This window comes from Penicillium samsonianum, assembly GCF_028829775.1.
Source record: "Penicillium samsonianum strain IBT 33392 chromosome Unknown utg000001l_segment0_segment0, whole genome shotgun sequence".
NCBI classification, from domain to species: Eukaryota; Fungi; Ascomycota; class Eurotiomycetes; order Eurotiales; family Aspergillaceae; genus Penicillium; species Penicillium samsonianum.
In genome coordinates this window covers 1,345,632-1,358,767 of record NW_026643259.1, presented here as the reverse complement: position 1 = coordinate 1,358,767, position 13,136 = coordinate 1,345,632, and the positions used below count along the sequence as shown (strand labels likewise).

Sequence of the window (13,136 nt, the reverse complement as noted above, 5' to 3'; positions counted from 1 at the left end):
TAGTTAGTTACTACACTGTTACAACTGCAGGGTCCTTTTGCAAAATTTGCAAGGTTCCCTTTCCAATTATTTTCGTACCATTCTCTTAATTTTGGGTGTAATCTTATTCTAGGTTGGTTTGGTTTGATTCGCTTCGTTCATTGGACATAGACATGGTTGATGGGTGGATCTTGGGCGGGTGTTTGGACCTACGGGATCAAGGCTGTGGCAGCCGGTGTGTGAGATTGGTGGTTAGTGCCAGGTTGAATGAAAGAAAGAGGCGGCTGAAAAGATTCCGAATTATATGTGGTACAATCTACGCTGTACAATCTACTACAGCTGAAACACAGTAAATAGAGTGAGATCAATGGGTATGTCCAATTCATCTAACAGAGTTCGTAGTCCGTTCATTAACTCATTTCCACCCAAAATCCCCATTTTGGGGTATTATTCTCATCTTTTTGTAAATTGGTCTAGACAAAATTTAAATGGACAGACCCTTAGCAGTCTCTTCAGGCCAGACATCGTAGCCGAAGGTATCCCGCATGTTCACGAAGCGACAGTGGTGGGTCTTGGCCACCTCATTGACAGCCGCGAAGTCGGCATCGCTGAGCTCGACGCTCTTGAAGTTGGACTCAATGCGCTTGGGGTTGGAGCTCTTGGGGAGGACACTGTAACCACGACGCAGACCCCAGGCAATCAGAACCTGGGCGAGGGTGTTACCACCCTTCTCGGCAACAGCGTTCAGGGTCTTGTTCTCGCTGACCCGCTCGCCCGTCGTGGGGACCTGGTTCTGCGAGCCCAGAGGCGAGTAGGCCTGGGGCAGAATGTTGTGGGCGAAGCAGTACTGCACCAACTCTTCGTTGGCCAGGAAGGGGTGGATCTCAATCTGGTTGACAGTGGGCTGGACCTTGGCGAACTTGGCCATGGCCTCAAGCTGAGGGATGGTCCAGTTGGACACACCGATGGCCTTGGCCTTGCCGTCGGCGTACAGCTTCTCCATGGCACGCCATGTCTCCTCGTGGTTCTCGGTCAAGTCCTTGAGGATCACGTACTATACCGGGTTAGTTGGGAGCTGCTCGTGTGCTCGTTGCGGGGAAAGCTAGATTCACTTACCTTTCCATCGGGGCCAATCTTGGGCTTCTCCTGGCCATCCTTCTCGGCAGCAATGGGCCAGTGGATAAGGAAGAGATCAACGTAGTCGAGCTGCAGACGCTCGAGAGAGTTGTTGATGGACCAGAGGACGTCATCGTAACGGTGCAGGTGGTTCCAGACCTTGGTGGTCACGAAGATGTCCGAACGCTTGACGGAGGGGTTGGCCTTGAGGAAATCACGGATGCCTTCACCGACCTCATCCTCATTGAGGTAGAACCAGGCGCAGTCAAGGTGACGGTAGCCTGTGTTGAGGGCAGCAGTGACGGCGGCGTAGGTCTCGCCCTTGGAGCCCTCGCTGGCGAAGGTACCAAAACCAACGGCAGGGATGGTCACCCCGTTGTTCAATGTGAAAGTCTTTCCAGATGACATGATTGTAGTGTAGTTTGAATATAGTTCAAGAATAGAAAGAAGAAAGATACGGGCTGTTGGAAGATAGAAGATAAAGAGTGGGGGAAGCTTAGGGAGCGATGACGATGTTGGGAAGTGGGGTGGAGGGGTTGGAGGGGCAGAAGAAACCTTCCCAGGTTGCCAGGTGGGAATGGGAATTATATAATTTCGTTATTTAATTTGATTCCAATGAACTTTGAGTTGCAATATGCAATTAGGTTGCACTGCATACTTTGTACAATATACTACATGAATGTACCTATATTGCAACTTAGCCTTACTTTCCTTTTCTATATGTCGATCAGAAACACTGACTCTCCGTTCTTTCTTTGGAGATCATCATGCCCTGACAAAATGAAAAACAAAATCAAATCATAAAATATTAAATAAAGAAAAGATTTAAAAAAATTAAAAAAAGTAAAAAAAGCGCAAAATTACCACTGGTAATTTTCAAAGCTCCAGGCCATGACATCACCAACCGAAACGGTGTTTTCAGCGTTTGGCCTGATCGTCATCGGCTCCATCGATCTCATGTCGGTCCACGGGCGAACTGCGCTCTAGTCCAATCGTCCGTCCGTCCCAGGCCTCTTCCTACCCACTCGGCGTGCTGTGTTGCTTCATATTCGGCCCAGCAAGTCTGGTCCTGTCCAATCAACGCCTTTCTGATTCAATTCGGCCGCGGGAAGTAGAACGTCCCGTGTATTAGGTACATGGAAAGACACTGTGTCAGCCACAATGACGCAGGTACCCTGTACAAGCCTGTCTCATTGCGAGAAATGGTCCACCCTATATCTTTGCCAAATGATGACGATAATTCCTAGGAATAATGATACCCGGTGAGTGGATCCCTCGTAACCTCAATGGCAAATACCAATTTCGTTTGTCTTTTGAGTCTGGTAACAGATATGGCCTGTATATATACTCTGCTGAACTCCCTCCTTTGCCATCTTGCTTCCTTATCAGTCAATTTTCATTCTCCTTCTCCTCGATTACAACTTCAATTCTTCCCCTTAGAGTCCTGAATCCAGTGACTCCCCAAGTAGAAGCTCATCCTTCTACTTCCTCCCCTCCATCCAATACCTTCATCATGCCTCGCTTCGAGGATTCCGACCTCGTAGTCGATCCGGCTGCCCAGGATCCCCGCGCCCAGGATCCCCACGGTGCTCTCTCCCCCCGGGACCAGCGGGCTGCCTCCGGCCTCGCCATTCCGTCTGCAGGCGGCAATGCCATCGAGATCCCCGCCACCCGCAGCGCCATCAGTGATGCCGCTCAATTTATGCACAACTTGAGCTTGGCTCCCTCCATGAGGGACCGCCGGGGCTCGCGTAACTCCTTCGGCACTTCGCTCCCTATCCCCCGCTCCCCCCGCATGTCCCGCCTCTCAACTGCGCAGCGCGGTGCTCCTTCAGTCTCCCGGGATATCTTGGCCTCCCAGGTCCAGGATATCAACAAGGAGAAGACTACCAAGGCCAAGAACATGGCCTTTGCTTTCGACATTGATGGTGTGCTGGCACACGGTAACCACGCCATTGAGGAGGCCAAGGTCGCCCTCAAGATGCTCAACGGCGACAACGAGCTGGGTATCCGCATCCCCCACATTCTCCTCACCAACGGTGGTGGTAAGACTGAAGAGGCTCGCTGTGCTCAGCTCTCCGAGATCCTCGAGCAGCCCATCTCCACCGACCAGTTCATCCAGTCCCACACTCCCATGCAGGCTTTGGCTGAGTACTACGAGACCGTTCTGGTTCTTGGTGGTGAAGGCTTCAAGATCCGCGAGGTTGCCGAAAACTACGGTTTCAAGACCGTCGTGCACCCCAAGGACCTCCTCGCCTGGGACCCCTCCATCTCCCCCTGGGCCACTCTCACCGACGCGGAGCGCGCCGAGGCCAAGCCCCGCGACTTCTCCCAGATGAAGTTCGACGCCATCATGGTCTTCGCCGATTCCCGTGACTACCAGACCGATATGCAGGTCATTATGGATCTGCTGCTCGCCGAGGACGGCAAGCTCATGTCCAAGGCCAAGGATCCCGTCGCCACCCGCATCCCCATCTACTTCTCCCAGGGTGATCTTCTCATGCCCACCGAGCACAAGGGTCTCCCCCGTCTGACCCAGGGTGCTTTCCGTATCTCCATTGAGGCTCAGTACAAGACTCTCACCGGTGTCGACCTTGAGCGTGTTGTCTACGGTAAGCCCGAGCGTGCTACCTACACCTACGCCGACGAGGTTATGAAGGCCTGGATGGAGGAGCTCCACGGCGTCTCCCGTCTGCCCGATAACATCTACATGGTCGGTGACAACCCCGCCTCCGATATCATCGGTGGAAACATGTACGGCTGGAACACTTGCTTGGTCCGCACTGGTGTCTTCCAGGGCAAGGAGGGCGAGAACGACCCCAACAGCCCTGCCAACTTCGGTGTCTTCAACAACGTCCTCGAGGCCGTTAAGGCTGCCATCGCTAAGGAGCTCGGCGCCGACTTCAAGCTCAAGTGGAACCCCAAGGTCAACCCAGTCACCCACGGTGACGGTGCCTCCGCCATTGAGTAAAAAGGACATTTGATCTCCTCGAATTTTTCACGCTGAAACGAAACTCAAAAAACATGTGATACTGGGCTTGAGAAGGACTTCTTTCGTGGCGTTTTCCTTTTTTTTTCTCATGTCATTTCATAGACTTCTTTTCTTTCCGCCATTTCTCTGATGCATGTGCCCCTTAAATTTTGGGCTTTAGGACTTTTGATATCCTTTGTCACGTCGTTTGGATTATCGACCTGAGAAAAGACTTGAGATTTACTTTCTACTTTCTACAATGTGGATGGTCGGTGGTTTCGACCTCCTTTTTTCCCTTTTTAGACTGGATTCTTACATTTCATGTGCCATGACCCGAAGAAGCTTTTTGTTTTGTCTTTTCCTTTTTTTACACATTTCCGCATGCAGTTATATCCCAATATTTCAATACCATATCAAGCAATTTTCATCAATGACGTCGTCAATCAGTCTTTACTAGTAAACTATTTCTGTGTAATTTTCTCTTTTAGTGAAATCTGCGTATTCTAAAGTTCTATTGTTCCAGAAAAAGCAATGATTGGCGACATGGTGATGTATCATCCCTTATTACCAGAGCTCTTGATGCATTCTTTACCCTTTTTCAATCCATGGACAGCGTATAATATTCTTTAATACTTGACTTTTACACAGCATAAAAACAAGCCATTGTCAAAAACAGTATATTATACCAGAGCATATATCAACATATGAAAAATCTATATTCATCTTCAATTTTCGACACTTCCACGCCTAGACCACGAATGTCTCGGGAAAGCCAGGAACTAGAAGGAAAGAAAGAAGCAAAGTACCCTAAGACATACATAGCCAATAACCCAAAGCACCTGCATAATATCCAACCGCCAGAGTGGCAAACAAGACTACCCGACATCTTCTAAGACACGCACGCTATGAGTCGGGTAGGTACACATTTCTCGATCACACTTTCTACTTTCTACTCCGGGCTTCTAGACCACGGCGTTTGAGTGGGTATGCATGTCTTGCCCGGGTGATGGGGTACCAGGACGGGATTGTTGTCTCGGGTTGCGTTTGCGCTGGTTGAGTCGTCCTCTGGGGAACGTTCTAGGGCTAGCTGCAGTACCAGCGACATCACCCACCTGTTCATCATACATAGGATATGTATGTGTCCCAATATCTGAACTTATGCATGGTGAGAAGGCTAACACAGTAAGTATAAGCTAATTTCAACAACAAATGGAATATGAGGTTTCGTATATCCGCTTTCTCCTGTGTAGAAAGGGTGTACGGTGTAGAACCTTTAATATAAGGAAGGAGCCTTGGTGTAACCTGTTTGCCTCCATTAGTGCCTTCCCTTTCAGGATGCCATTTAACTATATTAGCTAGCCTCGGTTTGCCAGTAGAAAAATTAATCCTTCTTCTCTCCCTCTCTTGCGCCCAGAAGCTTACGCTCAACAGCCTGCTCATAGGAGTACATTCTCCCTTTGTCTTGTTTTACTACTTCATGGTTCATAACAATCCTCTTTCATCGATAACTTGACCGATAACCATGGGTTCCTACACGGGCTTTGACATTGTCCCACGCCTATCAGAAGAGCTGGTGGACAAACACAATTGGCAAAAATTCTTGCAATCCATCAAAGAGCGTTACCAAAATGATGCTCAAGTCGAAGTGAAGCCTAACTACATTGAATTCAATTCCGACCCGAACCTGCTGCTTCCATTTGAAGGTCACAAGTTCCTACGTTTTGGCGCAACGATCCCGAATGAGGACTCCGGCGGATTGAGGAACCATATCGATACTGTCAGCCGGGTAGCCAGTTGCTACTTCGGATCGAAAGTTCATTGCTGGGATGAGGGCTCAGGGTTGCCGGGTCATTATGTTCTTGATGACGTGAAACGATCGATCAGGTCCTATGAGCAGGTACGATATTTGGAAATATTATGATTCACTGCCCCCTCTCTGACTTCTGAATAACCAGTTCGACGAACCGGAAATGCCAACTACCATAGCCCAGTTTGTGCTCGGTACTGATCCAATCCGCGAGCTGAATATACCACTATATGAAATACAGCTAGTGCCAGGAAAGGGATAAGGCCTCGTGGCAATGTTTAACATTGCAAAAGGCCAATTGATTCTCTCTAAGAAGCCATTTTTCACAACCTCGAACGTTACAAGCGCAGCCACGATGGAAAAACAAATTTCAATAGAGCTTCAGAAGCTACTGAAGGACGCCTAACGCTAGTTCCTCTCCTTGTATAACAATTTCCCTGGAAAGCAACCGTTCAGTGGCATTGTCCGAACAAACGCTCTGCCATGCGGCTCTGAATCTCCAATTGGAGGCATTTATCCTACAATCTCGCGGTTCAACCACAGCTGTCTGCCTAACGCACATAACAGCTGGGAAAGTGCCTCGGGGTTCGAAAATATCCATGCCGTTCGATTTATCAGGGCGGGAGAAGAGATCACCATCCCATATAATCATGGGGGCACGTCAGACGAGCGACGTCGTCATCTGAAGGATGCATTCGGCTTCGATTGTGATTGCAGCATCTGCTCCAGGCAAGCCAATGAACTGCAACAGAGTGACGAGCGCCGCCGGCAAATTCAACGCCTCGACGCCGCAATCGTTAATGGGCTCCGCGTGATGCAGAGCCCTAGGGACTGCCTCAAAGACTGCCATGTCCTTCTGAAAATTCTTGAAGAGGAGTTTGAAGGTAGTCATGGTGCACATCTCGCTAGGCTTTACTATGATGCTTTTCAGATCTGCATCGTGCACGGCGATCAGGCGCGGGCTAGGACTTTTGCGGAGCGATCGTATAAAGCAAGGGTGGCCTATGAGGGGGAGGACAACCCGGAGACAACAAGGATCCAGAGGCTGATGGAGGATCCAACGGGACATGCAAGTTTTGGATTATCGATGAAATGGAAGAGCTTGAAGGACCAGGTGCCTCGGGGGTTAGGTTCGGATGAGTTTGAGAAGTGGTTGTGGAGACAGGACAATTAGATGAGTGTGCGTTTCCAAGTCGCATTGTTATGCCGAAGTGAGGATATTGTTGTTGGGTAGCTACAAGGAGCTATTAGGTCGTTTGGGGTAAATTAAGTCTGCTGATATGGTTGTATTCTTCACTGCCATTCTTATAGAGTCTTGGTATTTCGACTGGGAGATCCTAGCTGTGGGTTTATTTAGGGTTTTATAGTTGGGTTTCGTATGTACTCCAGGAAGATCTGGTGTATGGGGAATTATGCTTATTGGGCGCACAGGACTTCAAGTTGGGTACTCTTCGATCTCGGAAGGGCGAGCAGTCGATAATTAGAGTCATTGCTCATTTTATATAGACGAGTTCAAGGCATATAATTTTCCAAAGAAGAGCGGGCGATCTAGATATACAGACAGGGACTTAGGGTGCCTTTCCCGATATATAAAACCCGCATGTGTCCGATCCTCTCCAATCTCTTTCACAACCGCATCGTCTCCGGGTGTTGTTCTCGCTTTACTGGAGTCTCTGTTTCATCGTGGTGGCCCGCATGTTCCGCCGGTGTGTCTTGAGTCTGATAGTATTCTTGCACGCGTTATCGACCCTATTGTTCAACGCGCGTCCGAGCACACGCGCGATGGTGATATGTCCGCTTGCTTTATGGATGTTTTTCCTGGCAACTCTTTGCTCCGAATTTACGTGGAGCCTAGCCGTTGATCCATCGATGACCCACACGGCCCCCGCGGCCCGTATTCCAGTCCGAGATGCTGCGGTATTGATCGAAGCGAAAGCTAGATTTGCCGCAAGCAAGCCATTGTCAACGTATGTTCAAGTAGTTTTGAAAAGTTGACGGTTTCGCGCAATGACATTGTTTTTTTTTTCCATTCAGTATCCACACAAATTTCAACATTCCCAATAATACATAGTATGACCGGGGTGTCAGGTAATAGGAAACGCTTAAAAAAACGTTCATCAGGGAAAGAGTAGTTTTCAAAGATTCTCGCCATTCAAAAGACAAAACTAGGGGGGGTTGAACTCACAATTTCAACGTAGTCAGATCACTTGGCTATAATCTAGTGACATTCTTCGTTGAGCACGAATATTGGGAATGATTAGTTTAAGAGAACCCACAAGTAGAGCAAGGAGAGAAGGACCAAGAACTAAGTCCACCTCCTTGTCTAGTCGAGCAATGCGGAAGCCTTGGCGGCAGATGCAATTCCGCGGAGGTGCACCTTCATCACGACCAGGGCTTGGCCGGCATGCAGTAAGCCCCTCCGATGCCGTACCCACTTGTTATCTCTGACGGCCAAATCCAAGAGTCCAGGAGAGAGAGATTTGACTCGAATGACGCCAACACCCCCTTCAAGCCTTTAAATCTGGACTGAGTTGCATTGTTCCCAGGTTGTTCAACTGCAGCGCGAGAACTAAGCCTTTGCCAACGCTGTCGGGCAAGTCGTACCAACGATGCAGTGCTAGTCAGCAATCCGGTCCGATTTCAACTCGGTCAGGTTGACAAGAATGCAGGACCGGGCAGGGGAGAAGCCGGGAGAGTCCAGAGATTGTTTTTTTCCCCAGGAGGGATGTAGGAGGTAGAAAGCGGGGGGAATGTGTACATATTTAATGGGGGAAACTATAGGCTTGGCTTTGACGATCGACTGCATAAGAGTGGCATAACCGTGGATCACCGGGCTTGGCTGGGGGGACAAGCAAAGTCGGTGAGGGTAGGGAGTAGTACAAAGTACGGAGCACGGAGTATAGACGAGCGAGATAGTATGTACTAGAATCACTCGAATGTTAACTAGAGCATTAGCATTAGTGGAGCAATTAATGTTCCATCCCATCGGAACTCCGGTACCAAGTAGGGAGTACTCCGTAGTACTTTTTGAATTGACTTAAAAATATAGGGATCATCCAATTCCGATCTGAAAGGGGACACGGCCCGTAATGCTATCAGGTGACAGGATCTGTGGTTCTCATTATGTAATAGCGCGTCTATCCCCGCATCTCCAAAAAGAGGCGAAAATGGGCTGTTTACTAGCAGGTTAGCTGCATGGAGAGTAAATATTTTAGGTAATAGGAACTCGTGGTCTGGGGTACATTTCATAAAGCGGATGCATCGGATTCTTGAGATCTGCTGACCTGTCACTTTTAAGGAATTGGTGAGGGCGCTAGGTACCAGTGGATCTCAGAAGGTTTAGGATTATGTCATAGAATTGGAGCATCTGGGCACCTGAACACCCTTGGAACAATAGTACAGCATTCTCGGGTGTAAATGTACTAAGTTGTCAGGTGTATCTTTAATAAAAGAATATCTCTATCAGGTCCAAATGTGGGTGAATGACGCCAAGTTTCCGCATGCATCAAAAAAAAAAAAAAAAAGTAAATGGGGTCTGCAGGGGTAGCTTGGGGAACTAACACGAACTTAATCAGTCTAGTTGTGATATAAGGAAGTATAGCATAGGTGGATGGAGTATATAATTCGATATATATAGATTAACGTATATCAAATATATCAATTCAGTATTTATACTTCAATTTTCATTAAGAAAAAAAGAATACAGATCCGCCACCGTAATCAATCAGTTCACCCGTTTTCTTTAAAAATTAAAAATTCGCCCCATGTGGCCATGACCCGTGGTGCATTTCTTCTTACACTTTTTTTTTTCGATCTTCAACTTTCACTCACTTCACTTTACAAAACTTCTTAAAAGTCTCAAGCCACTGGATCAAAAGGTCTTGGAATCCTTCAGCGAATCCGATCGGAAAGCCATATTACAAAGTTGTGCAACACCGGTTCATCCGTTTCCGTGACTAACAGCTTCCTTTTTTTTTTCCTTCCCCGCCGCCCCTCTGAGAGCCCTAAAGTTGCCCTCGGTCTTAAAACACTTCTTTGATTTGAGGGCTATTTTTTTTTTCTTTCCTTTTTTTTTTCAATCTGGAGAAGCCCTTTGATTTTTAAATTTCGGTAGACTTTATTTTTTGTGTTTCCACCTGCACCAAGGTACTCCTCGACTAGTCACTTGTACACTTAGGGCCCTTTATAGAGGGCCTCATCCTCTGCACCATGACCACCGTTACTCCTGCCCCTTCGCAACCCAAGCCGGCCTTCCCACGACTGTCTTCAATCCCCTGTGGTGATCACTTCCACTCACGCGAGTCGTCTCCCTCGCCCTGCAGCACCCCGGACGGGTCCAGGTCGAGCAGCCAACGTCGCCCCTCATTCGGTTCTATCAAAGAAGACACGGAGGACGGTACGTACCGACGATGTGCGAATCCAGGCTGCAGGCTGACGTGATCGTGGGTAATCTAGGAATTGCGCAATCGTTCGTGGATACCCAACAAGCAACATCTCCCCAAGAGCAAGACCAAGAGCGCAAGGTCGAGCGCCCCACCCAGATGCAACAGGCCCCGGACTTTTGCTGTCCTTGTGGTGGATTCCTTGGGTGGAAGCAGATTCGATTGGGCGGGAAGAGTTTGAGCCGCAGCTACAGCGATCTTCGTGGGCTTGGAAGCCTACAGGCAAAGGGCTGGGCATGGGAGGCCCCGGAACCTGAAGCCATGGAGCTTCTCCCTCCCAAGGCCCCCGAGGTGGAGGTTTTACAGACCCCTCCCGGTACATCGCCTTTGGAGAGGCTCCCCCCGAGGTTCTTGGTAAGAAGTTGCACCTGCCGTTCTCGTTTCTCATGTGGCTAACACCTGTTGGTAGATCAAATCATCTCGAACCTTGCGGTCGATCTTCCACCAAATGGCTACGCCCCTCGCAACGTGGATTTGGTCTCGTGCCTGCTTACATCCCACACGTTGCACGCTGCTACTTTGGGTGTCTTGTACAGGAACATGACTTTCCCACACTCCATTATCTTCTCCAAGGCACTTAATCATATGTCGCAGTATCCGGCTTTGGGGACATTGGTGCGCCGTCTGGACTTCTCGCACTTCACCTCCGTCGGCCTGGGTCGAACTAAGCAGATGAACGCTGAAATCCAGAACCTGACCTCCAAGACCCTCTTGCAATGCTTGGAACTTCTGCCCAATTTGAAGGAATGTCTGCTGCAGGAACACCTGGAAGGCGATATTAGTGTGGAAGTGGTCCGGAAGCTCTTGATGGGGCTGCCGAACTTGCGCGCCGTGGATTTCTGCGGTTGTTCGACTCAGGCATTCTCTGGGGTTTTCCAGGAGGCCTTGGTCGGTGGACCTGCGCTATCCATGACCTTGCCCAACCTGAAACGGCTCTCGCTTCACGAATGCAGCACTATCTCCGCTCCCATGTTCGACTACCTCCTCCCGCGATTGGTCAACTTGACGCACCTCGACCTTACTCACACTCAAGTTAACGATTCAGCTCTCTTCGCCATCCCCGAGACTGCCCGTATCTCGCATTTGAGCTTGTCCCGATGCACGCGCCTCCGCCCGTGCGCTCTGGTTAATTTCCTCACCACCCACCCTTCGGTCAATGAGTCTCTTGTTTATTTGAACCTGTTGACGGACCCGACCCGCTTCCGTCTTCTGGAAGAGGCTGATGTGTCTGCTCTGCTGCCGAATCTTCCCGATACTCTCCGCTCCCTCAACCTGGGCGGAGCAAAGATCACCTCGGACCATGTCCCACACTTGGTGCCTATGACCAAGCACCTGGAGGAGCTGGGTCTCAGCTCTGCGGATCTCTCAGTCGCGGACGTGAACTCGTTCTTCGGTCGGTACCGCAACCCAGCCACGGGAGTCGAAATCGATGCCCCCAGCACTCTCTGCTACCTCGATCTTGCCAAGGTGCCACAGATGACCATCGGAGCCATCTTCAACACCAGCACTTGTTTCCTGCTCTCGAACCAAAGCTACCCCTTGCAGGTCGTTGAGTTCAGTGACAAGATTATCACCCCGCTGCGTGAGCGCGCCAAGACTCACCGCGCATCCGTTGGCTGGACTGTCCGAGACCTCGGCCGTCGTGGCTGGTACGTTCGCGAACCATCCTCCATGCCCCACGAACCCCTCGACGATGGCGCTCGCTACTGGAAGATGGGTGCGCGCTGGTGGGGTATGCGCAAGATCCCCATGGCCGTCGGTGAGGTCGGCGGTCTCTATGGTCACTACATGTTCAAAAAATGATCTACTATGAGCGTTCTATTCTCAAAAAAAGCGTCTTCGCTGGATCTTTTTTTATCACTTTTGCTTATACCCTTGATTTGATATCCCTCATTTTCATGGTTTGCGTTTTATTGGAGGAGCTTTGCTTTTATTGCTTTATCTCTTATTGTTTATTGTTTTTTTTTTTGACGATCATGAATGATGATATCCGGTCTATGCATGGCGGCGCGCAACATGGTTTACGAATTTCGGCATTCTGGCTACTGGCTTCGGGTTCGTGCTCTCGGTCGCGTTTTGTCTTTTGGTTTTGCATAGCATCTGAGATTTATCTCTTCAGCGGTGTCTGGTTTTCTTTTTTTCTTTTTTTCTATCATATCACTGGCTTCATATGGCGCTACTGTATCTATCTGGATTTTACTACTCTACTCATAAATCCCTACCTAGTCTCTACTTTTATCTCTTATGGGCTGTCTCGTAGACTCGATCAATCAACCAACATAACTATCTATAGGAAGGTTGTAATGTTTTGTACGTTTCGAGGTTTCTTATTGGTTCATATATGTTAGTCAGACGGTGGATTGCCAGAACGCTTATACAACATAGCCTTTTTTCTGATCCACGCATTTTCCTTTCAAAAACGTCTATATAAGTACGTTTGGTCTTTAACTTCTTCTTTAAACTAATTTCTTTATTATAAATTTTAGAAAAGTTAAGAGATATAACAAACTGGCTAATTCTCTAATGCTATAGTGCGAGGCCGGCCCAGAGGGTTAGCCCTTCACGTTTAACAGCCTACGGGCTTCCGGGACGTTATATATGTAGTTATTTGGTGATTTGAATTGTGATCCCGCGCAAAAATCTAGTATGATATAGCCTTGTGCCTTGTGCCTCATCGGGGGTGTGCCAACCACTGCAGTCCCAGATAGGCAACTACCTGGCAACAAATTTCTAAGACTCGATCCCCTCTCTTCTCGCCATCACCTCGTTCTTCATTAACGCACTCTCTCTCTCTCTCCCTCTCTCTCTCTCTTAGCCAACT

At 48.9% G+C, this 13,136-nt stretch overlaps 4 protein-coding genes across 4 annotated transcripts; 3 read left to right on the top strand and 1 right to left on the bottom strand.

The window, feature by feature from the left end:
- Nucleotides 1–463: 463 nt before the first annotated feature.
- On the bottom strand, nt 464–1,503 carry gldB (putative glycerol dehydrogenase (GldB); the record flags this gene model as incomplete). Its single annotated transcript, XM_057273254.1, has 2 exons — nt 464–1,033; nt 1,096–1,503. 2 exons carry the CDS (start codon nt 1,501–1,503, stop codon nt 464–466), a joined length of 978 nt encoding a protein of 325 aa, XP_057141433.1.
- A 1,105-nt stretch (nt 1,504–2,608) lies between these two features.
- Nucleotides 2,609–4,066, top strand: N7471_000532 (phosphatidyl synthase; the record flags this gene model as incomplete). The annotated part of the gene is made up of 1 exon (XM_057273253.1): nt 2,609–4,066. The coding sequence occupies one exon, from the start codon at nt 2,609–2,611 to the stop codon at nt 4,064–4,066; it is 1,458 nt and encodes a 485-aa protein (XP_057141432.1).
- Nucleotides 4,067–5,588: 1,522 nt separating this feature from the next.
- Nucleotides 5,589–7,047, top strand: N7471_000531 (SET domain-containing protein; the record flags this gene model as incomplete). The annotated part of the gene is made up of 3 exons (XM_057273252.1): nt 5,589–5,963; nt 6,022–6,117; nt 6,286–7,047. The coding sequence occupies 3 exons, from the start codon at nt 5,589–5,591 to the stop codon at nt 7,045–7,047; spliced, it is 1,233 nt and encodes a 410-aa protein (XP_057141431.1).
- Nucleotides 7,048–10,082: 3,035 nt separating this feature from the next.
- Nucleotides 10,083–12,118, top strand: N7471_000530 (Leucine Rich Repeat domain protein; the record flags this gene model as incomplete). Its single annotated transcript, XM_057273251.1, has 3 exons — nt 10,083–10,269; nt 10,329–10,631; nt 10,725–12,118. The coding sequence occupies 3 exons, from the start codon at nt 10,083–10,085 to the stop codon at nt 12,116–12,118; spliced, it is 1,884 nt and encodes a 627-aa protein (XP_057141430.1).
- Nucleotides 12,119–13,136: the final 1,018 nt, after the last annotated feature.